Source organism: Pleurodeles waltl, chromosome 5 (genome assembly GCF_031143425.1).
Source record: "Pleurodeles waltl isolate 20211129_DDA chromosome 5, aPleWal1.hap1.20221129, whole genome shotgun sequence".
In the NCBI taxonomy this organism is placed as follows: domain Eukaryota; kingdom Metazoa; phylum Chordata; class Amphibia; order Caudata; family Salamandridae; genus Pleurodeles; species Pleurodeles waltl.
In genome coordinates this window covers 909,766,214-909,792,099 of record NC_090444.1, presented here as the reverse complement: position 1 = coordinate 909,792,099, position 25,886 = coordinate 909,766,214, and the positions used below count along the sequence as shown (strand labels likewise).

The 25,886-nt window shown below is 40.3% G+C and overlaps 1 protein-coding gene across 1 annotated transcript in view; it reads right to left on the bottom strand.

Moving 5' to 3' along the window:
* ACSS1 (acyl-CoA synthetase short chain family member 1) overlaps nucleotides 1-25,886 on the bottom strand; it is a 637,137-nt gene that overhangs the window by 93,163 nt on the left and 518,088 nt on the right. The window contains exon 12 of the mRNA XM_069235038.1: nucleotides 21,811-21,874. Within this exon, the coding sequence (XP_069091139.1) occupies nucleotides 21,811-21,874 (64 nt within the window). The remainder of the gene's footprint in view (nucleotides 1-21,810; nucleotides 21,875-25,886) is intronic.

Here is a 25,886-nt window from a genome sequence, read left to right as displayed (position 1 = left end):
TGGTTATTCGAGCCGGGTCAAAGGTCGCGCACACTGTTATTTTATGATTCACAGGAACCAAACCACGACAGCGCAAAAACTGCAAGCACACCCAATATCAGCAATGGAAACCAGAAGCATGGTTCCGTGTGATTTTTTGTTAGTTAATTTGTAATAATTTACTTGATATTTTACAAGTGTATTTGATTGAAATGTTTGGTTGAGCTAGGGAAATTTTGCAGACTGGCTGAAAGGCAAAATATGGTCAATACAGGCACACTTTACGTTCGGGAGACAACTTTGTTGCGGGCAATGCCTTCAACAATCCTGCTTAATATCAACCCTCAGGCCCAAAATACCGAGTAACCTGTAGCTCCTAGTATGGTCAATAATAAGACTTAACATCTGAAATGGGAATTGAGAATATCATGGGAAAAGCCTGTTTTTCCCTTGGGCATTTCCCCTGCTAAAAGATGATGAATTGTTCAGGTGAGAAGGCTGGTAACGTCTACAAATGTGAGAATTAATCTAGAACCACCGACTCATGCTTTTATTTGCCATTTAATAGGCGCAAACGTGGAATGGGATGGTATTCTCGGAATCCCAGATGTACCGATTTCTGTGGTATCGCCACTCCATGGTGCAGTAATTCAAGTCCAGGAGTACAGTTTTCCTCTGAATCAGGCTGTTAAGTTCTTTAAAGTCACAAGGTTCACATCTGGCTTACTGAAGGCAGAGCCAGCGGAAGAACTGGTCTTGTGGTTAACTCTGTTGGCAAAGCTGCACGGACTTTCATCACAGATGTAGTCCAACTCAGCATTTTCTCACTCCCAAATTAATCCTTTTCAAATTATGTTTGTGTAACTTTCCCCTCAGTTTACCTTACTCTGCCTCTACAGCCTGCTGCATATACATCGCTTTTAAAATTCTTAATTCTTAATTTTCAGCTCTTAATAGTTCTATCTGCCTAATTCTAACTGGTGTTGTGGTCAAGAAATCTAGTTCCATTCCTGTTCTGATTGCTGTCAACAGTGATATTAAAATGTGTTTTTGATGATAATCTATTTGTCAATAGAACTCATACCTCGATGTCTTGCACTAAACTGCCTTGCTCCTTTAATGTTATCTTCATGATGACTGGTCTTTGAAGATGCCCATGCTTTTTGATGAGTTACTCTCTCTGTCCTTTCACCCATATTTCCTCTCTGTTGTCGTTGGGAGAGGAATAATTCCAGGTCCTATGTCTTAGTGAACTATAGGAAGCTATGGAGGTTGGTTGCTATTGTGCCACTGAGGTGTGGCTCCTAACTCCTGATCCACAACTAATATCCAGTTCCCACTGGAATTATTCCAAACAGCACCTTCCTCAACCTCCGGGCTCGTGGGAAATGTTCCACAGAGGCAAGCCTTCAAAGCAGGGCTATCATCCTCTCTATCCCTGTTGGTAAGCCGGAGATTGACTCTTCTCGCTCTATATCCACATAATCTAAGCAGAGGTTCAGGCACAGCACAATACACCTCTTTTCCAAATTCTCTGGCAAGTATGGATTCTCAGTGTAGAAGGCAGTGAAGTTAATTCACTTCATCAGATTTGCTCTATTTCTTTCCTTGCTCATGAATCAATCATGTATTTTAAAAGGGTACCCCAGTCAACTATTGGTAGGGACGCCTGCATCCACAGGGGCACCCTGCATCTGCTATCCGCCAACGTGAGGTCCAGTGAGAGGAGGAGGGGCTGCCAGCACCTGTGATTAGCCGCCCAGCTTTAAAAAAAAGCTGTTTACTCCCGAATTGCGGCACGTGCCGAGGCACATGCCCGGGTGCAGACCGGGCAAAGAGTGGGCCACTTCGCATCCATCTGCGGCCAGGCTGTGCTGGGCCATCCCTCTGACACGGGAGGCAACTTCTGGAATTCCCTAGTGAGTGTCCTTGCGCTGTAGTTGACTTCAGGAATGGGCAAAAGAAATACTTCTGGGTTGCTCAACAAGTTTACGTAAACCAACTAGCATAGGCAGTATGCTGGAAAGACCAATTGGGGTTGTGTCAGATGAAATTGCTCCAACGGAGCGTAGGCTTTCTTTCAGACAGGAGTAACTATGGGGGAGAGACAGATGTTAATGACACATTCCCAATTTGTGCCCCTCTACAGGCAGCTGATGAGAGAGCCCTGGGTAATATAGTAGTTTACAGTGGTCTTACCTCTAGGTGGAACAACCCCATTGTAATATCTGCTGATGGCTCGCCTCTAGAAATCGCAAGGGCCTCTAGCCCTTCTTCCCCAGTGGAGCCAGCCACCAAATGTAAGAAACCCATCACTCTGAGTATTAAGGTAAAATCCCAACCTGGCCCTACTGGAGCCGTGAGTGCGACAAACAAAACGTTTTCAGAACATATTGACATTGTGGAGATGTGTAGCAGATTTTCAGTAATTTTGGAGGTCCAAATTAAACCTGTCAAAGACTGTTTGGTAACATTAGAATCCTACTTAGCGGGAGCACACGGACACCCAAACACGAATAATATCAATGTAAATTGAAGCGCAAACGCAGCGACCAGGAAAAAAGGTATTCGATTGGACTTCTTTTACCCTCTGGTGACCACTTCTGATAGAAGTGAATTTATCAACACCTAGTGCCAGCTTAAAGATACTAAAGGCTGTTGTAACTACGACCCTATGGCTTTAATCCGGCTACATGACGTTTTTCAGACATTGGAAGATCTAGATAGCAATGACTGACAGCCCTGCACGGAAAAGTCCAGCACAGAGCACAAGGGGCACAGCGCACGTCAGTGGGACTCACGCAACCAAGGGAGTTGATAAGGGTTGTCCTGTTCATAAATTTTGTGGGCGGAATATCGCCTGGTTTGAGGGACAAAAAGGCAAATGAGGACTGGTTAAAATTTATCTCTGATTTCCAGGTGGTGGGGTTTCAGGAGACTTGGGATCCAGATAATTTGTTTTTTTTTAGATGGCGTTATTTCCATTTTTCATCTGCAACTCCTTCTACTACTGGCAGGGCAAAGGGAGGCCTGCTCAAACTGGTGTCCCTGCAATTGCGGTGTACTTTCACCCTGGTGGATTCTGGCTCAGGCAATCTGTTAGAAGTGCGGTTAGATTTCGAGAGGTCCTCAAGTATCTTGCTAGTAAACTTTTATAATTCCTTTATCAGGTATTCCCAAACAGAACATTTCTGTGTTTTATGGTCCTTTTTGGGGGAGTTTGAAGAGACATATATTCTGCCTTAGTCGGTTATTTTATTAGGTGATTTTAATTTGCATTTACGTTCTCTGGGATGTTATAATTTAGACATCAAGGTTATGTTGGAACTTGTCTTGGGCATTCACTTTGAACACTCTATGGAGGGTAGTATGCTCAACGACATCATCGCTGACTTTGCCTAGGTCCTTGTGCAAGGTGCCACTAAGGGAGAATCCGTCCCCTTTTTCACTGTCAGAGGGGGGGTCACACAGCCATTGATTAAATATTGTTTTAGATTATTTACCCCAGTTTGTGCTCCAGTTTAGGATTCAGTGGTCACAGTTCAGTGGTCATAATCCTTTGATCTTTTTTCTGGAGTGGGAAGGATTTTATGATGACCTATTCAAAGACAAGGAAAACTGTGCACTGCACCATTAACCAAACACTGGCTGGGCTGAGATTACCGGGAAGAGACACATCATCTTGTGCACGTTCTGCGGCCCCACTTCTTTGGGCAGGCGCAGCACAGGAAAAACAATCTCATCATGGGTGCCGCCCATCTGTCCCAATCATGAAGCAAGCCTGACTGAAAGCAACAGAAGCCCTAGGTGTTGGATGTACATGCTGCTGGACCTGCCGCTTGCTGCTTATTTGTGAAACAGCAGCCTCACCCCATGATGTGTGCATTAAAGAGGCTGGGCAGTGTTGTGTGAGAGACAGTACCTACAATTTATTTAAAATGAATCCACTGACTATGACTACACTGGCCTGTGATTGCTATAGTAACAAGTTTCCAGTCCAATGGGCAGGCTGCATGGCAGGCTGAGGTGGAGCTGCAGTGTACCCCGACTAAGTGCTGTGCATGAGGCTGGTTGGAGCTCCACATATCATCACCAAAGACTCAGGGAGCCCTGCAAGTGTGAATAATACATTTTAGTGCAGTGATGCAACCACCAGAACTAGCATACAGTAGTCTAACCCCTTTTACATGGTACTTGGCTTTGCTGAAGCTATGTACTAAAAAGTCAGTCCCTAAAATTCAGAAAAGTGGTTGGTTGAAATCTGACCAGCCTCATTCCTCATTAATGATGTAGGTTGCTAATTGCGACTCACTATAATGGGATGCAATCACAGGGATTGTGGCATGATGGCGACAGCAGACCACCATGTCTGAAATTGCTTTTTGAAAAACCAAACTATTTTTTTTAAACACAGCCATTTTTCTTAAAGGAAGTGGGACTGCGTTTAAAAAGAAAGCTTAACTTTGTTGTTTGTTTGACTAAGGGATGGCAGTGAAGCCAGGAACCTCTGCCTACTTATCATCAAACCATTTTTTTTAGATTCACATAGGAGAGGGGGCCTCAAGGGGACCTCTTCCCTCTTGTGACTGCATTACCAATTCCTTTGAGGTGCCAGTAAAATGTCAATGTTTTGTGATCGGATTTTAGTTGGAAAACATTGATAACTATGATATTGATTTGGTACTTGTAAGAGATGCCTACAGTATGCTCCTTAAAGATACTGAATCGGTATCCATGTGGAATCCCATTTTATTAGTCAGAAAAAAAATTGTGATTCCTAAAATGGGATTGGTGCATATGAAAAAGCATTTTAGGGGATATTATGCTTAATTGGAGCATTGGCAATCGTTAATATGGTTAATATATCTGGCACATGACGTGGTAAAAAGACCATTACAATAATGCACTTGCTAGATATGGAATTCTTATAAAACATTATATATACTATTCCAATAACTAACTAGAAGTTCCCCTGTTCAAGTATGTCGCACAACGTATAAAAACAAGCAAATGAACATGGGAAATCTCTTTAAAATGTTTTACTATAAACACACACAATCTGTACTATTACAAGCTAATACAAATCTTGTGGTCATATGGCATAAGAATTTCTTTGTTGGATTTAGGACGAAAGTATACACATGATTTGTAAATTACTTTATAGCTATTAAGCCCTTGTATGTACGTTTGTTTCTCCAATAAAGAAGATATATTAGTATGGGTAATGGATTAGCTCCTTGATATGTTCAGTATCTTATGTGTCTGTGTGAGAAACTAGGGCTGATTGCAGAGGCCCCATAACTTTTTGCCCCCATTTTCCACTTTATGCTGGTGTTTTCCTGACTCTGATGGTGCCCTGGGTACTGCTAACCAGTCCCAGGGCCTGTGCTCTGTGTAAAATGGATATGCAAATTAGGCTAATTATAATTGGCTAAGTTAACCTACCTATAAGTCCCTAGTATATGGTAGGGCATGTAGGTTTAGGGACCACAGCATAGGTGGTGCACACCTAGGTGCATTGCTGAGGTGCCCAGTGTCATTTTAAAAGCAAGCCTGCCCTGCTGGCTGCTTTTAAATTAAAGTTAAATGCAAATTCGACTTTGGAATTAAAGGTACTTCCAAAGTCTTAAACTACCTTATTTTTACATATAAGTCACCCCTAAGGTGTGCCCTATGTGCCCCTAGGGCTGGGTGCCATGTAACTATAAGCAGGGATTTTATAAAAATAGATTTATAAGCCCTGGTGAGGTAAAAACAGCCAAATTCGTTTTTCCCTCATTGAAGTAAAAGGCTAGAATGGGCAGACTTTATTTTAAATTTTAAAGTCTCCTTAAATGTTGCATACCAAGAATTTGGTATCAAATTGATTGTTGTAATAAATCCCACAACTTCCAGTTGTTGGATTTAATATAACTAGTACAGGTAAAAAGTTTAGACTTTACCTAAAAAGTTGCCAATTTCAGCTCTGCATTGTTTTTGCTGCTGTGCTCTGATTGGTCAGCCTGCAGCAGCTTCTGCCAGGCTACTTTAATGAGGTGTGAAGTGGCCTGGCTTCACACAAAGGAATGTGCTTGGGGGAGAGAATATCCCCTCAGCAGATGGTGAGGCAGGAAGGGGGAGGGCTGCCAAACTGGTCTTCAAAGGCAGAGAAGGACATCTGGAGCACCCAGCAACACCCCCACATCCTGCAACCCCAGACAGCTAGGTGCCCCCTTGATTAGATTAGGAGAGGGCAGGAGAGGGGTGTGTTTATGATTTTTAGCCACACCAGTGGGTGGGCTCAGCCAGATGTAACCTCCAAAAATCAGATTCATCCATGTTGGATTTTTAGAGACTGTTGCCTTCTGGGATGGATTTTTGCCACACTTCCCAGGAAGTGGTCATCACAGGGGGACGACCCTGTCCCTGATTGGAGAACCAGGGCCCCCCTGCTTTTCACCCAGGAGCAAGGATAAAACTGGCAGACCTGCACCCACGCCTCAGATCCCCTCCAGAATTCAACAAGAAAGGAACTAAAGAAGAAGAAGGACTGCCCTGCTGGACCCCTGGCCTGCACCTGGAACCTGCACTCAGAAGGACTGCACCAGCTGCACACTTGGGCTTCACCACAAGAAGGACTTTGCCTGGCTTCAACTGGTTCAAGGAGGGACTCCCTGTTTGCTACAGGTGAAAAATTGCTAACCAGAGTCCCCTGCACCAACTCCTGAAGAAAGCGACCAGCTGACCACTGTCCAGTGGCCAAAAAGGAGTTTGCGCCAGGTGCATTCTGGGAGTTGAAGTCCGCACCCCCCAAGGACCATCACAGAACTTCTGGACCCTTGGGGTGAGCTGTGGACCCCAAAAGAACCTTAAAAGAACATCTGGGTGAAGCCCCAGAAGTTTGGAAAAGATTTGAGAATTTTTGGAAAAAAGCTCCAGAGAGGGACCGACCCGCCGCGGAAATTCTAGCCGGCTTGCCTCAACCGCGACCCGGCCTGACTTCATGGTTCGTCCCGGTAAAGAAAAACAACCAAAAAAGAGACTAAGTCCGAAGATAAAAAGTTGACCGGGACCTCCCAGCCATCGTATCCGAGAAGGGCTCCATGGACGTCGGATCAAGATCCAGGTTTACCCCGGTCGAAGGATTTTCATCTCGAAAAAACGACTAAGTCCGAAGGTAAAAGTCTCCACCGAGGAAACCCACATCGCGTATCCGGACAAGGGCTCCAGGAGGTCGGATTCAACTGGCAGGTTCGTCCCGGTGAAGAAAAACTTCAAAATAAAGACTAAGTCAGAAGGTAACTTTTTAACCGAGGCCTCCCGCGACCTGTAGCCAAGCAGGGCTCCATCGCGGTCGGCCTGAAAGTTTGACTTTGCCCCGGTCGAGGTGCAACCAGATGACCCGATTGGCGCTTTTTGTTTCTAAGCGATAGAAAAGTAATAATTCTTTAAAAATTCATATCTCCGGTTCCCCTGAACCGATTTTAATCGTTTTTGTGTCATTTTAAAGATAAAAATATAAACTATTTTTATAAATTGGTTTTGGATTTTTAAACTGTTTCCTGTGTTTTATTTAATTACTGTTTTGTGATATTTGAATGCTTTACACTTTGTCTCCTAAGTTAAGCCTTGATGCTCGTTGCCAATCTACCAAGGGTTGAGCTGGGATTAATTTACTGAGACCTAACTGTACCTATGTGGAGGTTAGTGGCTTGTTGCTAGGTGTAGGTACCTACCTGCCCTACCAATAACCCATTTTCCAACAGTCTGCTTTTGGTTTAATGGCTATATTCCCTATTGTTCCTATTTTTTTATTTGTTCCACTAAGGAGCGTTTCAGTCTCAGAGTGTTCTGGTTGAATGTGTAGTATCTTTCCCCTACTGACTTGAAGGAACTTTGCTTTTGGAATCAGTAATCCAAAAAAGGGCATTGTTTCCTTGCTCTCTTCTCTGGTTGATCCTTTTCCCACTCACATGCTCTCTTTTTACTCCCCTCTCAAATGCTCCCTATTCTGCATTTTTTACAAGGGCCCTTCAGTTGCAAAGTGCTCCTGGTCTCTTACTTTTCTTTTTTTCCAATTGTTGCACATGTTTTCACTTTTTTAATGACCAGCATGTGTCACAGCTCTTGAACACAGTTGCTTCCAGTTGTATGTGTTTATACTCTGGAGGTCATTTTGGAGTGTTACAAGATTGCTGGCTAAGCACGGTAATGACTCATGGCAAAGTCCACTACGTTGGCCTTTAACTGCTGAGACCTATTGGCTTTGCCAGTACTTATTTTGTGTTTGTGAGCCACTATAATGCTTCTATTACTGAGCTAATCAAATTTGTTGCATTTCAGGAGGTTAAGTCAAATTTTCATTGACTTTACTCTAGTTCAAAAAGAATCATTATGTATTGAACAAGGCTCAAAAGATGATCTAAGGAATTCAAATCCAATGTAACTCAAGATTTCAGGGGCAAAGTCAGTCCAATTGCACCTTGGCATTCCTAATACTACTAACTAATATTCTACTATCAAGTCAAATTAAGTGAGCATTTCCTAAAACGTTATGTGTTGTATATTAGTGATTGAAGCAACTGGGATGCTTGAATGTAGTGAACATAAGACTATCACTTCCAAGATAGTTTAGGGTAAAATTTGGCATTTGGCATTGTTTTTATTTATTGAGGAAGTGCCCTACTAAAATAAAATAAACAAACAGAATTTTATACTTAAAAGGAATAATAGGGTCAAAGAAATGCCACCAGGGGATTTCTGTCTAGCATTTCCACCATTACCAGAGGATTTTCCATTAGCACCCAACGATAAAGTATGTCCTTAGTACTTCAAATCTGTCTGGACACCACCTCTATGATAAGCACCCCAGTCCATAATGGAAATGCACTGAGCCCCAATGTGCAAGGGTTCCTGACAGTTGACTATATGAGGATGTTATTTCAGAGGAAGGAACCCATCTTGCAACTCATACACAATCAAATAACCTCTCCTAGGGCCTCCTACGGATATTGATTATTGTCCGAGAAGATATAATAGCTGGGCATGAGGAAGAACTATGAATAGAGAGGAATCTGAACTATCCAGACACTAAATCAAAGGCATGAGGACATTAGTGACAAACATCAACTTGGCGCTGAAACAATCTACATCTGTGAGAAAAAAGTATAGCCATTGAAATTTAATGCAGTAAACTACCAAAGGAGCCCCCTCTAAATTGACTGCTGCCTGTGCTAACATTCATAATGAAATGGAATTGACTGTCAAACACAACCATGAACACCAGATGTATGATTCACACAAACATATTTCATCAAATTACTTTGAAAGGCCCAAATGTGGACCCGCATAAAGAGGAATTACTTGAACACGTGAGTATCTGAGTTTAGTGCTAAAAATGAACAGGGATCTGACAGCATTTTATAATATGTAAGACAGATACCACCAGTGATTGACAATTACTAACATCTCAGAGCTACCAGTAGGATAACCTTTGGAACATCTATGAATTGGTGGCCTGGATAAGGCCCAAGGTCTTCCCAGGTTTAGACTGGCATCTGGACTTAAAGAGGGCAAAAATAACCCATATCCCAGATTGGTTCAGAAAGAATTAGAGCACCCATATTGTTAAGACCACTCTACTGAACACTCTTGAGAAGCATATAAGCTGGCAAGAACATTTTCTATTTGCAAAATGTCAACTGCTCCCTTCACAACTGCCTCACTGCCTTATCATTAATGTGTCTAGTCAATAGAGTGCCTCAACCCACCCGATCGTTGCAACAGAGTCCGTGAGTATGAGTGACATCTTTTACAAATTCCTGTATCCGCTATATATTTCTAGTCCCTCATAAATGTCCGAGGGCAGGATGATCCATTATGTTTGCAATTTCTGTTTAAACTTTTCTGTAGCGCAAAACCGGTTTAATTTGGGGTTTGTGAAATTTACATAATTTGATTGTTCTTCATTAGATGAGTATCCATTTTAGACTTGAGGATGCATATTGCGAGCAGCCAAAACACAAGTGCAGATAACAAAAGCTGCTCCCGTTCCTGTACCCCTGACCTAAAATTTTGCCAGACATACCCATGGGATGTAATGGTGTAATTGTAAGAGTTTTGGGTATCATAGGTAATGCAAAATTCACAAAATTATACCAGCATAGCAAAGATTTCACTGGGCACTGGTTTTAAGCTTTGTGTTTTTTTGTAACAGGTTACATCAAAGTTCACTTGTACAGTATACATTTAGGTCATTTAGAAATCTCTATTCTCCTTAGATATCCCACTTTCCAGTTTCCACCCCCAGCCCAATTTCTTTTGCACCGTATTGCTTTATCACGTCTGTGACTGTGTTATTCCTCTTGTGCAGCTCAAACGATAAATGTCGAAAGGATCCAAGGCAGGAAAGGATCCTTCAAGTGGAACCCACTGTTATGGAAATTAGGCCAGCTTTACTGTTGTTTCACAACAACTGACTTGACATAGGGCCTCGTGTTATTGTCATTATTTAACAGAATCACAGGTCCAAACCCATCCAGATTTAAGGTAGAAAGAGGGCTTTTAATGCTCACTAATGCCCTGTTTCAAATTGGCTCGTGGTGTTTTGCTGGCACGTAGCATAAATAATAAGAGCTTTATAGAGATGTCCTTGCAAGATGTGGAATTATTATAAAGCATTGTATTTACTTGTCAGCTTGCTACATATGACTTCCCTTCCTCAAGGATGCAACCAAGATAGAAAAACAACTACCATGTGAACTTACTAGAGGGAAGAGTCAATGTAATTCTGTGGTTATTTGATTTCATAATTTTTTTGGTTGGTTTAGGCAGACAGTAAAACATGTTTTGTTTATGTTTATCTCTAAAATACCTTCACTACATGCACACTCCATTCAATGAAAAGTGAACACCATTTAACATTTTTAAAACAAATTTCTCTGTTTGGTTTAGACACAAAGTAAAACCTGGTTTGTAAATGATGTCTTAGCTTTAGAGCCATATGGTCAGAGCACCCTTTTGTTTTAGTTTCTATGATCCACTAGAATGTATTAATTACTAAGATTTTCAAAGCTGATTGTAATACAGCTGGGAATGTTGTATTTTCAATAGCCCTGTGCCAGATCAATCAGGACTGTTCTGAAGGGAGCTGAGGTGAAAGGAAGTTCTGACAATATCAGACCTAAGTAGGCCTAAGTTTATCAGGGCAAATTGAGTTTTTAGTAGGCCTCTGAATGCAAACCCATTCGTGCTTGCAGAAACATATGAATTGTCCCACACCTCTGATCAGACAGGCAACATCCTTTTAAAATATTTGATCAACTGTGATCCGGAAATAGTAATAGAGTCAGATGCCAGTTTAGAAGGATGGGGAGCAAGATGTGGAAACTCATCCACCAAAGGACGTTGGTCAGATCAAGAGATGAAGTTACATATTAATTTCTTGGAATTGTTGTCAGGTGCATTTGCAATTAGTTGCTTTACTAAAGGTATGATGAGTTGTTGTGTGATGCTGTGTATGGACAATTTATCAGCAGTGAGTTACGTCAATAAGATGGGTGGCCCTGATTCACAGGGTCTTACAGATTTAGTGAAACACTATTGGGGGACTGTTTGAGCAAAGGCATTTCTGTTGTGCTGGAACAAATTCCTGGGTTATACAATAGTGTGGCAGACTGATTTTCTCGGAACTTCAAAGATTCCAGCAACTGGAGGTTGAACAGGAAAGTATTTGTGAGTATTCAGGAGACATGGGGTCCCTTCGGTGTGGACCTCTTTGCGGACAGGCTGAACACACAGCTGACGAAGATCTTAAGTTGGAGACCAGAACCTCAGGCATTTGGGGTAGACACCTTTCTCCAGGATTGGAGGGGCTTGGCACCCTATGTTTTTCCTCCATTTGCCATGCTGCCAAGAGCCCTCTTGCATGTGTGCAGATGCAGGGAAACCATTGTAGTGATAACACCCATCTGTAGGTCACAAGCCTGGTTTCCAATCATGTTGGAAATGTATGTGGACTTTCCTATCCTAATACCGATATTCAGAAATGTAATCTTAGGACCAAGAGGGGAATTTCATCCTCTGCTGGAGGAAGGTCTGCTGGTACTGATGGCCTGGAGAATTTCAGGAGACAATGGAAAACACCTGGGCTTTTGAAATATGTTTTCTAACTCAAATCAGAGTTGTGGGCTCCTGGGACAAGGAAAGCATATTGATTGGCTTGGAAGAAATGGGTATGTTGGTGTGTTCGATGGAATTATGATCCCATTTCGACTGATCTAGTGCATGTGACTATCTGTCAGAGCTGTTCGCCTCAGGTTTGTCTTACAGGACAGACAATGTTTAGAGATTGGCTATTGCAGCCGGTCATTGCTTGGTGAATGGCATATCTGTTGGCCAGAATTTACTGACTAGGAAAATTATGAGGAGTATGTGGGTTTTGAACCCGCCTACAGCAAAGGACATTAGGGACATCTTACAAGTACTGACAGGATGGGGTGAGAACTTTAACCTGTCATTAAAACGTATCTCTTACAAACTAAGGAGAAGATGTAAAAAAAAAGTGGCGCTGCACCCTGTGCAGCGCCACTTTTCTTGCGCCACTTAGCACCCCCACCACTGCCATCATGTGTGCACCGTATTTAAAATATGGCGCACCATGGCGCAGGGTAGGGGGCAATAGAGGCGCTAACCCTGAACAGTACATAGGTGCCCATTGTAACCAATGGTGTGCCCCCTTTTTACTCCTGCTCTGATCAGGAATTGAAAATGCCGAAAAAAATGGAGCAAATAAATCGTATAAATTTCTTTGCGCCATTTTTTCACAACCCCCCTGCCCCCCAATGGGGGTGCTCCAACCTAGCAAACATTATGCCTGGCGCAGGCATAATACGGCACAAGGGCTTGCAAAGTGGTGCAATGCATGCATTGTACCTCTTTGTAAATCTGGTGCAGCTTCACTGGGCAACATTAGCGTAAAAAGTAAACATTACCCTAATGTGGTGCAAGTAGCAGCTAGGTCCCCTTAAATGCCTGGTGTCGTTCAGACAGACTTCGGCGTTAAGAGCTTTAGTTGTCACTGGCAAGGCCTACCAGCCTGAGGGAGTCTGATTTTATTTCAAAAGAAGAACAAACACTCTGTTAACCTCTGTATTCTACCTTTACTTTGAGTAGAACACAAGACTTTGGATGGTGAAATGCTTGAAAGAGTACGAAAAGAGAACTGCAAGTTTGAGGCAGAATGTGGCACAGTTGTTGATTTCATACAGGTAACCTCATAAGGCTGTTTCTCCCCCTACTTTAGCCAGATGGGTGAAAGAGGTTATGAGTGAGGCTGGTGTGGATATCACTAGATTTGAGGTTCACTCCCTTAGGGGTGCATCAACCTCAAAAGCTTTTGTGTTGGAAGGTGATCTGCAGGATATCCCTAGAGCTGCGGATTGGTCTAACAAAAGTATGTTCAAAAGCTGCTATTTTAGACCTGTTGCAAATGTAATTGATAATGTGTTTACAACACTTTAAACTTGAATAATGTTAGCCTCTGTGTCCTGACATAAAATGTAAATTTTTCACAGCCTGGTGGGCAGGAAATCTGGATTTTATTAATGACACAGAGGCTAAGATTATACCACCACTTGAATACCCTCCCTAATGAAATAGGATAACGCAATATTGTCTCAATTATAATTTTTCTTTCAGATTAATAACCTGTCTCTGATTTGGGTTTCCGTTAGTGAAGCCTTTGTTGTTGAGGATGAGTTCTCTGTTGGAGATATCTTGTTCGCATGCACTGAAAGAAGGAAGATGGCAGCACGTTAATGGACTTTATAACTTACTAGAATGTTCTTAAAGTTCTGAATTTTTGATGCTGTGAGCGGGCATTAAAGGGGTTCTGCACAATCTTAGCCTCCGTGACATTAATACAATCCAGATTTTCTGCCCACCAGGCTGTGAATTATCTACATTCTCTTTGCTGGTTTGACATAGCCTGTAGTCAAGCCAACACAACACTTAGGAAGGCCCTGGTTTTTAAACACAGGGATAAGGATGTGAGCTGCAGAGCGGATAATAAGCTTGCTTTGGAAATGAAGAATAAAGACCTATGAAAAGATTCATTGGAGAGCATGGTTGATACCTGTAAGCTTAAGCATACCAAAGCATTTTGGAGGTTGTCAATTCAAATAAACTCTCCAAATCGCAAATGCAAGCACTAGTAACACACATCATGGCTGACCAGTTGGTAGCTGACTTCAAAAAGATATATTGTCGTGGCATCTCTGGGCAAACTGCAACACCACGCTGACCTGTACTCATCCAGTTTCATCTCAACAGAGTGGAAACAGCAATACTTAAAAGCCCATTCGGTAGAGCCCTTAGCCGCAAAGAGTGACAATTGATGTATAAAAAGCAACCATTGTACTATGGTTCCAGTGTATCACAAATATGTTAAATTCCGCTTGTAAAAATGAAATTACCCAAGTCTTGGAATAACTCTATATTTGTGAAAGTACACAAAAAGGCAATTGTCAATATCCACATTTCTACTGACCCATATTTTTGCTGGACTCGAATGTAAAGATTGCTGGCAAAAATGTTTTACATTGAATTCTAATATGGATACCTGACTGGAAGATGATATCTGATGTCCAAAATGGGTTTAGGCAGGATTTAGGGAGCATCGAGCAGTGCTTACATTTATACCTAATATTAAGCAAATATACTGTTGCCAAAACTAGTGCGATATATTTCGCTTTTATGAACCTTAGAAGCACCTTCGATTGTGTGAACAGGTCCAAGCGGTAGGAGGTCCTAACCTATAAAGGATTGGACTCCTCTTTTGTAGGTTTTCTTTATGCCCTGGATAGTGACCTAAATCCCTCAGTACGATTTAGGGAACAAGGAGAATGTACTCATCCTTTTAAATTGACTTGTGGCGCCAGTCAGGGCAGTGTCCTCGACCCCATCTTATTTGTTTTGTATGTCAACAATATTAACACCTTTCTGATTGTAAGTGGGCGGGACATGGCAATAGCTAAAACTAAGCCTTTGCATGTTCTGCTGAATGCAGATAACACAGTACTATTGTCATGTATTCAAAATGGGTTCAAACAGCTAATCAATGCTTTTGTTTTCTTTTTGGAGAACTTGGACCTATAAACAAACTTAACAAAACGTTTTGCATGGCCTATGGCACCAGACCTTGAAGTCGCATCCAGGAAGCAATTATTTTTTCTAATCAGTGAAATGTTTGCTCAACGTGGCTAGCATTGGCAATAAGCCTATTGCATCTTTGTTAGGAATCTATAAAAGGGAGTGCCTTGCCATCCTAACATATGGTTCAGGTAATTGTGGGTGCAGTGGAGTGGCTAGCCTCCAAGTGAAGGAAAATCGGTTGTGTTGTCAACTTCTTGCCCTTCCATTAAGTAGCCCACACTACTTTGTACGTGAAGAGAGAGTGTTAGGTTTCTTGAGGACCGGATAAAATTAGCTTCCTTGTTATTATGGATTTCTGTTTGAAATAATAAAGTTGCTTCTATAAATAGATCACTAATAGAAGATTGCCACTCTTGTGATTTTTGTCTTAATATTCCCTGGCTCCCCTACAATAAAATTGGCAACAGCGAAGCTTGGTAGACCATCGTTATTTCCTTCACCCTCTTTACAAGGTGCTTAAAACAAATCTACTTCACCCTCTTTAACAGGTGAAAAGGATACATCTTTGGTTAAGCTGTTCTTTATGACTGTTATACAGTCACCAAGAGGAACGATGGGATTGCATATAGCCCTTGTGAGAGCCTGGGCAATGATCCAGACCTCAAGGGGGTTGGAGTCTTAGCTAGAAGATTTAATACTTACCTGGGAACTCACTCCTCAACAGATTCATACTGAGCATCATTTTTTGGCAACTTTATTTTCCTTTTGGTCAATATGACATTGCTTCAATTAGCAGTTGCCCCTGCAAGGTACTCTATGATACATATATATTTTTTTTGTTTTTGCAAGTTCTACCAACCTATTTGCATCCTTTTTTGCTTCCCTTATTGAAGTAACATTGATTGATAAATGCAGACCAGCACTGTATTTTCTCAAATGCTTTCTAGCTCTGAAGTCTGTGGAACGGTAGATAATTTCTTATAAGTCTGTTATTCGATGTTGCAATTTTTCTCTCTTTTGACTTACCGTTTGCATTACGTAAATGGTGATCATGCAAATGGCAGGCCTTTTGTGTGGTTGGATAAAATAATTCTTATTGATTGAAAACCTTAAAACAATGCCCTCAATCAAACTACTTGACATTTGTTAATGAAATTCTGTTTTTTAATCAATTGTTTTGTGCATCTAAATTTTAATAGTGTCGATATTAGGTACGTTTGTATTTGTACTACTCGAACTTTTAAGATTATGTTAAGTTGATGATGATAACTGTAAATGTTCTGATTGATGGAGGCTAAAAGCTAAATCTAAAAGAAAATGCACCAATGGAGTTTCCTCTATCTAAAGAACAGTATGTTCAAAGAAATGTCATCAGTTTATTTTCCTCTAATTTATGTTCTTCTGCTAAATTCCTAACATGAACACAGGCAAATATTGTAGCCTTATGGTACTGGCAATGTACACGTCTAGATTGATTGCTACTGTTGAAACATCTATATTGTACCTTCCTCATCAAACTTTCAACACCCATCACTATATTACCCAAATGTGCCATGTATATGACACCCTCAGCTTGCCAATCAAGACGGAAAAAAGGTTTCCATCTCTTAATGGCCGTCCAAATGAGTGATACCAAAATATGTTAATCCTCAAAAGATCTAAGGGACTGGGAGTTGTAAATACATTTTAGTACAGAGACTTGTCAATAATATTTTATAGGCTGAGCTGAATTACAAAGATGAAAGCAAGCATGTACAGATATAATAAAAACACAAGACATGATTTAAAAACCACATGTGCACCCATAAAGTAGTAACGCAGACTAAGATGAGAAAACAAAGAGGCAGTTTTTTAAATTTCCTTCTGAGGTCAGAAATGATGCTAACTGCAAATGCCTGTCTGTTCCACAGTCCCAAAATCAATGAATTTTTGATTGCAGCTGGTAGATGTAATAATACTGCAACATTCATGCTACCATAATTTGTCTCTATTCCCACAATTTCAAGAAGGTAAGAAAGTGTAGACACAGACCTTCATGCTGGACAATAAAACTGTCTGAATTTATTTTATCAAGGAGAGCCTTCTCCAAAAATGTTCAGCCACAATAAAGCAAGAACTGATTTGGTTTAAACTGTGCAGAGATTTTAGAGTTAGGTGTTACTTTGGAGTTCCAGAGCAGAGTCATCACTGTCTGTTTTAGATAAATGGAGATACAGTTGGTGCTCTGTGAAACCTTCATGATGGATAGCTATCAATGACTAATAATTAGAAAGTGACTGCCAATGATTTAAAAGGACAACCTAAAGGGGATCACATGGGAGCTAATATATTACCCAACACACATGTAAAGCCATAATACATTGCAAAAGAAAAAGCACCATATCTGGAAGGTGGTCTTGGAGTACGAACAAAGTAAACCTGTGATGACATTAAAAGGTCAGGATTGGGGGATCATATCCTGAGCAGTGACCCAACAGACATTTTCTATTTCATCATAAATATAATCTTAGATCAAGCATAAGGTGAGATTACTTAGGCGAAAATTACTAGGGCCTTACTTATTTCCTCTTCTGCTCTAGGATATCAGTTGTGGAAATTGGGTGTGCTAAAGCTTGCCTCACCATTTCGCTTTATCAAATCGATAAAAAGGCCGCTTTTTCAATTTATGTTTTTCTACTATCCATTTATTTAACAATCGTGTCACATTTTGAAAGACTGCTGTGCGTGCCCCACCTATGCATATTTGGAAATTGTCTGCAACATATCCACAGATCAGACATGAGCCAGAAACAATTTTAAACTGTAGCTAGAAATGTAGACGTGCATGAAAATGTGTGACTGAAATTATTTTACCACTGTAAAAGCCCAAATCAGTCTATATTATGAATTTTATGTTCATTATTCGCTGCCATCTATCAAAAGTAACATTGTGTTTGGAAAGAAACTGAAAGGTACATGCAGAAGTTATTAAAAGAAGTGAGGACCCAAATAAGAGGTTACAGCATTAGGGGTAATATTGCTAAAAACACTGACATTTTTCAGATTTCATCATGTTCATCATCCTGTCTGATTGTACTAAATTGGTCACATCATAATTTTATAGGGATCTTGTCTGCAAACATTGAAAACATGCACATTTCAGGACCGGCTGATCAAATAAAAATCTCTCAAGCAAAGCTCATGCATCTAAAATACATGGACATGCGCCTCAGAGCTCCGGGCCCTGAGCTCTGAAACAGTCTCTATCACCCGTTTACGAGCAAAGTCAATACACCTGCTGTTCAGAAAACTCCTAAAGCCCAAACCAGTCATACGAGTATTTGACTTGTGACTGAATTGTGGTAAGTGGCGTAATGATTAACAGTTGAGGCGATGCGTCGAGTCTTATGGATATGTTGAAAATGATTGAAGTCGGTGTGTGTAGACTGCTCTTTCCCTCCCTGAGAATTTATCTCTGTCACTAAGAGTAAAAGGATCAACATTTTGTATATTATTCTCTTGAGCACCGTTATTACCCTCTGATAAAATGATTGCATTTTGTGGTACAAAAGCCGCTTGAAATAACAACAGGTTGCCATTGAGATAGAACCCTTGAAATGTGTACTTGAGAATTTATCTCTGTCACTGAGAGTAAAAGGATCAACATTTTGTATATTATTCTCTTGAGCACCGTTATTACCCTCTAATAAAATGATTGCATTTTGTGGTACAAAAGCCGTTTGAAATAACAACAGGTTGCCATTGAGATAGAACCCTTGAAATGTGTACTTGCAGCACCTAAGAGTCCTTCCTTCTCTGTTGCCCTAGAAAAGGAAGAGGTCAGTTATGTTTAAAAAGACAGTCCATTCTCCACCTCGCTGAGGAATCACTGCAAGGGTCTTTTGATAACCTAAAGATCTGGAAAGCCCAAATCACAAGAAAGTGATAGAGAGCTGGGAGATAGAGAGCTGGGCATGGGATTTGGGATACACATTCTCTGATAAAGTACGATGCAAAACAACAGATATATAACTAGGCCTCAATACTCCAGTTGCCACTAGATTATTTCATGCTTTGCCTACACTTTCCACCGTAGATAAAAAATAGGTTCATTAGAAATCCATTGCCTCAGTGCAAGATGCTCAAGGCCTCCCTCAGGAGTTAGAAGCACATGGTTTGAGAATCCCCTAAAAGACAACCTTTATGAGACTCAGTTTATAATTTGCTGGAAAACAATATTGAGACATTGGTTGGAGTTTCAGGAGGTAAATAATGAAAGAAAGTTATTTTGTCTCACATCTAACAAAAAGTCTAATTGAACAAAGATAGTGGTCCAGTAAAGCATGGTTGATATAGGTGGTTAAAATAAAAAGGGAAAACGCAGAAATGTTATATTACACAAATGCGCATTGTGCGACATTCGGTAGAGGTTTGGGGTAATTAAAAATCTGAATAAACAGACTTTGAGACAATAGATTGAATTTAGATAGTAACTGGTGAATCAATGTGAAAACTTGAATGAGGATCAGACTACTACTAACCCTGAGGTTGGTATGGAAATTTGAATTTATAAAATGTAACAGTTCTGTATCTGGTGTTTGAAAACTTACATTTAAAAAACATTTCTGCTGGTTCTGACTCTACTTATGGGGAAATGGGACTCCCATAATCCCTAGTCTTTCTAGCCAATTTTATAGTTTCTTTTATGTATCTTATTGCAGAAACAACCATTTATCGGTGTTCTCCTGACAAACCTAAGAACTACTGAGTAATTTAAGACCGAGCAGTAACCATGGCTAATTGGAGAAATGCTGTGTCTTCAACACTCTTCTGAAATGGGTTTCCCCTTTCCACAAAGCTTATGTCATTTAGTTTCACAGCATGAATTATCTGTCACAAAACTGTCTTTCTTTCTGGAAGAGATAGAGAACAGCTTGGCCTCTGAGCTGCTCTTATAAAAACAAATAAAGGAAGGCATTCTTGAGTGCATGATCTCTCCTTCGCCTCACACATGTCTGAGAGACCAAAACTATGGACGTTCTTCACCTCATGCAAAATAAATATGCCAATTACTTCAAAGCAAAAAATGCTCACTGAAATTACTCTTCACTTAGTGCAAAGCCACGAAGACATATAAACATTTACTAGGCTATAGTTCTTTCATTAAAGCTTAAAGGGTAATTCTAAACACCAACCAAAACTACTACTACTCTAATGACCCCATCCCAATGCAGGAGGCTGTCCATTACACATAAATATACTGACTAACTTTATGAATACCTCCCTGTCAAAAGATGATTTCCCAGCCTTCAAAAATTGGGTAAAATCAAGCCCCTCCACTTCACCGAACTCTAACTCCTATCTCAATGAGTTAAACTATTTTCAACCATCACCATTCCCCTGTTTCTGGTGAAGGCCTATGAAAGTTGTGTCTCTACAAAACTGAATAACTTTTTCAAGGGAAATTACTTTCTAGTTGATGATCAGCCAGGTTTCTGACAGTGATGTTGCATAAGGATATAGCCCACAAAACAACATTCTACAGATTGTGCTCTGGATCTCCTAGATACAAGTGAGGCCTGCGTACTAGTTCTGTTACAGTCCTGTTATACACACCGTATAAAATGGTAAGAAAGTCCATCGCAATCTTTCAAAATGGATATCCAAATATGACATCTATTAAGTGGGACAAGGTCTGAACAAAAGACAGTTCTAGACTCCATAACTACATTTTAAGCTCAATTCCAACTAGACAGTTCTTCTTCTGTCTTCTACCTGGCCTCTCCTGATACCGAAAGATGGTAGATTGTCTCACCAATTAAGGAATTTCCCCCACTTTCATCATAAATGCAAACTTCTTGCGTTTACTTTTTAATGGTAGCTGCATGTTGGCCCGCAGTTTAGAAATCATGGCCAAAGGAACACAAACCCACCTCTACCTGCTCAAAGCATGAAGCATTTCCTCTCCATATAGCATGTCAAATCTTTGATTCAAATGTTTGTACTTTCAACACTGGCCTATGGAAACTCCTTATATACTGAACTCCCAGAGACCATATCAACTTATGAAGGGTGAGAATGCATACTGCACAGTAAAGGTCTAACCAGCTTCAAACCAGCAGTTTTAGAAAGCAAAGAATACCCTGCCAATTTTGTCTTTGTCTCTCGCCGCTAATGTCTGGCACTCTCTTTTCCCGGGGATAACACAGCTACCCATTTTAACTTCTTTCAAGAAGGAATAAAAGGCTTTGCTAATTAATACTACTTCTTGGTGGATTTCCTGTGAACGTTTGTACTGTTCTCAGAACTGGCTCTTCATATATTTACTATCCTGTCTATTTTTTCATTTCTACGATTCCTTTAGGAGCCTCATCAAAAAATGGTTTCAATTTGTATTTGTTTAACTCGTATACGTATAATGTCTCATGTCCATATGTAAAAATGAGGTCAACAGTTACCTAGGTAAAATATAATTTGTATTGATTTTCTGTTAGTTACTGTTACCCAGTCTGTACTATAGTTAATTACATAGAATTAAAATACATACATAAATAAAACATACCTAGACACCATTATACAACTTTCTAGAAAATAAATATGTTTTTCAATTATATTATACACATTTTTCAGTGTTTTTTTTAGCACTGTTAGGATTACTTGGGATTGCTGACAGTCTGAGCAGACTCTGCTTTAGTATTCAGTATAGTGTCCAATTCTTACCTTCCCCTTTTATATCATGTGGGAAGCCAATGACAGCTGTTTCAGGCACATCCGGATGTTCATCCTGTTAAAAAAACAACAAACATTAAACTATTGTTTGGTTTGCATAGAGTAGCACACACTGAAGCCTGACAAGTTTGGCACAGCATAATATTGTGATTTTGGGCCCAATTTAGAGCTGTGAAGAGAGGGACACCACCAAAAAATGGCAGATGCCCTGTCTGCCCTGTTAAGAGTGCCACTGCCATCAATGCACTTCTAATACAGTGGACATGGCCTTCGGCATGTTATGCTTGCCCAAATGTATATGAGGCCCTTTGAAAGTGATTAGAAAGCCAACAGCAATTTTCAATTCCAGTATGTGGTAAACGTATACATTTAGATAGTGTGAGAAATATTATGAAGCTTCCCTTTCATACCCTCCTCCTTACAAGTGGGCTGGTAATAGCAATGGCAGAGTTATCAGTTCCATAGGACTTACAAGTCCAATGGGAATACTGCTGGCAAAAACGAGGTGAGGTGATTGTAGGAAACGCCAGGAAGAACTGTGGGAATATGTGTTGAAACCCTGATTCCCACATGTTATTCCCTAAAAGATTGTAAACGGAGTAATCCTGGTGGGGCAACTAATAGACCTTTTTCCATGATCCTACAGTAACAGCTACACTAACTTTACACTATATTCCATCAGAAATAGATCTTCTAAATCGTGGAACATTTTGCAAAATGTCTCTGGTTTCACTGAAAATCAACATCAGCTGTACTAACTCTTTTTTTTGGACAGGCTCAAAATTCTTCTCAATGTGAGGCTTTAGTTAACAAAGAAACCTGGCAGCGAAGGTTAACATCAATGATACCTTAGTGTCATGTATTTACTAGGGAATTTTTTTTATTGCACTGCAGGAGTCACCTCAAGGCTGCTTGACGACCTTTGGTAGACAGGGGCTGGAGCTTAAGGGTCTTCTAAGTTCAGTGAACCTTGTGGAGAGTGATCAGAGTCTTAAAGTCAAATGTCAGTCCCACTACATACATGTAAGAGGAGCCGGCATGACAGAGCATCCATTCAGAAAATATATCAAAGATGCAGAGGAGCTGGAGGTGGAAAAGTAACTCTATTAAGAAATGATATAAAGTTGTAGAGGTTCGTCTATAGGTTTTTTTTGTCTGCTGGGACTTGGTCCTTAGGGTGGATCGGTATCCAAAAACATCCTGTTAAACAGTGGATTTCAAATCTTTCCTAAACTTTAAGTAGTTGGGCTCACTTCATAACACTAATTCCAGTTTATTCCGTAAAAGTAACACAGATTTCTAACGGGTTTTCCTGTTTAATTAGTTTGTGATTTCTTTGGCATAATCCAGAAAGATTGGTGGATCAAAGGTTTATAGGGGGTAGTTATTAGAAGGAAATATCTTACATGCTTTTTTTGCTGCTTTTCAAGAAAACCTTAAGCATGGTACAAGATGACACTTTGAACTGAATTGTTCACTGGACTGTGAGCAAGTTGAGTGATCTCAAGTTGGCGAGTGACATGCCCATATTTTTTCAGATGGAAATACATTCTTACTGCCGGATTACTGATTCTTTGCAATTTTGGGGTCTGTGACCTACTTAGACCACAGTGGCTGATGTTGCAGTAGCCCTACCTCATTTGGACCACAGATGGTTAGAGAAGGTGCTCGACTTGGAGCAGTGATCAATTTCTTCTCAGCAGGGAACGTTCATAGTTGATACTTTTGACCACTCAGTTGATCTAAGAAACAAAGGCCATCAAATACAACTCCTAGGTATTTTACTCGTTGGGGCTAGTGTTTTGCCCAGCAGAGGAGGGCTTCTGAAAGGCAGGAGGCTCCTTATGATGAGAACCTGTTTTGTCCATTGAAACAGAGGAAACTTTCCTTCAGTGGAATAAGGACACTTATTTCCTTACTTTGCTTTCCAGCTATAGAAGTTTGAAATGAGGATACAGGTTTACAGTGAACTGTGGGGAAAATGACGATACCTGAGGTGCAGCACAGAACCTGCTTTCCAGCTCGATTTCAGCTAATTCTGACTTTTCATTTTTGTTAGACAGGAAGGAGCTGATCACGTGTCTCTCCTGGCTACTCCTTCCTCCAATTAAGCAGAATCTTGTGAATTTCTCAATCAAAGGTACCAGAAAGTTTGAGGAAGACCAAAAGCCAATGAAAGACCCACTATGCCCTGTTGCAGCACACAGCAGTTCAGGTCTTTTGTGGGGTACAGGTCAGAACCTGAGAAGGATCTGAGTCTCTCCGCCTTTCCCATGCAGGTTTGGTCAGCATACGTATTAATAAGTGTTAAATATTGTTGAATTGAAATTACCTATATGCCTCTTTACGTGAGGTCCCCAGGGCTCTGGAATGTTGACTGCAAAGCAGTTGAACCTGTGCCCTCCAAAGGGACATTGATTTAAGCCTTAAAATAAACCCACATTGTTATTCAGGAAAGGGCGCTTTATTCACAAAAATAAGCAGTTTAAACTACGCAGCTGATCATGTCTGTGTATGTGAGATGCGCTTTTTCACTCTCCTTGTATTTAACTTAAAAATGAGCAATCTAAGGACCTCAGAGTCTCATCATGATCACTTTGATGTTTTTATTTAGGTCATTCAGTTTGTAACGTTTACAGGCACGCTGTTATCCTGCAGATATTTCTCAGGCATATTGCGGTTTATCTTTTTGAAAATGTGGTCATAACATTCATAAATTAATTATTTAAAATAGACTTCATTGTTGGGCAATGTGAATTTTTTTGAGCCATCGCGAATTTGATAAATGTCACCTCTTTGGCACTTTAGCTCATTCAGCAGTCTTTGGGAATGGGGAAAAATTCTGCAAAACCTTTTAAAGAACTTTTTTTTAATTTCTGTCCATTCTGTGTTAGTTTGTGTGTGCTAAAGCGTGTGCCTATTATGAAACACTTGCTAAAATATACTAAATTGTTTCTACCATTTCTAACTATCTCTAACGCTAGAAAACAGAGCACACCTGAGATCCAAAGCAACAAGAGTTGCTGCATTTCTTTTACAGATTAAATCATATATTGACAATCGAATCACGTGGTTTGGTGTTTCAAGCCAAAAGAAACGAAAACGAAATCTACAGTTAAAGAAAACGGCTTAAAAAAACAAAACAAGCAATTCTTAGTCATGTTATACTAATATGTGTTTTCTTTGCCATAACATTAATTGTAGTCATAAAAGTAGGTTCTACTATTTTGTGAGGTGCTTCTATTTATCAGAATCCACCTCAGCAGGTTTTCTGTTCTGAAAACATTATTTACTTATATATTTACGTGGCATGATGCCACTTTGCATCAATGTTGCAGCAAAGACAGATTGGGAGTTTGGCTTGTACGTCTGTCCCTTCAAAAAGAGTGACCGAGGGAGTCATGAAGCCCTCTACAGACTGTCCAGAAAGTGTTGGCACCAAATCCAGAATTTGGTTTGAAATATGAATACAACATTTATTCAAACTGGAGCTGGGTGTGGACTGGTGAAAGTGGGAACACATATATAAGCTATTGCTTCCGCTTCTATCAAGGATGTAGGATTACATCCTATTTTAAGAAACAGACTCTTTCAAAGTTATTCGTTTCGTAAGTACACGTTTTATTTGTTAATTATAAACTATATTTTAATTTAAATTCAGTTAATGCGGCCTAAAGTTTCACAGTGCAATATACAATTAGAAATGATAATTGCAGAAAGAAGTGTTCACTGGGTTACTCTTCTACTCTGCATATGCTGCATACTTTCCCTAAAATACCCACTCATAGACTACATTTTTACTGGAACTTCTCTTCTATTCTTTCTCCACTGAGGAATTCCCAAAAGTTGAGGGCAGGTGTGGGGGCAGTAGGGCCAATAAGTGTATATTTCATTACAGTGTTTGTAAGAAATTTGGTAATTTAAGTAATTTGCAACCTGTGGAATGTTAATTTTCCCCATTCTCCCAAATCACCTCCAAAATCCTAGGAAGGAAAGTAAGACTGGACTTATCCCGTACTGATTATTGAAAAGCAGTAGGGTTTTCGTGACACCCACAGTGGAAATAT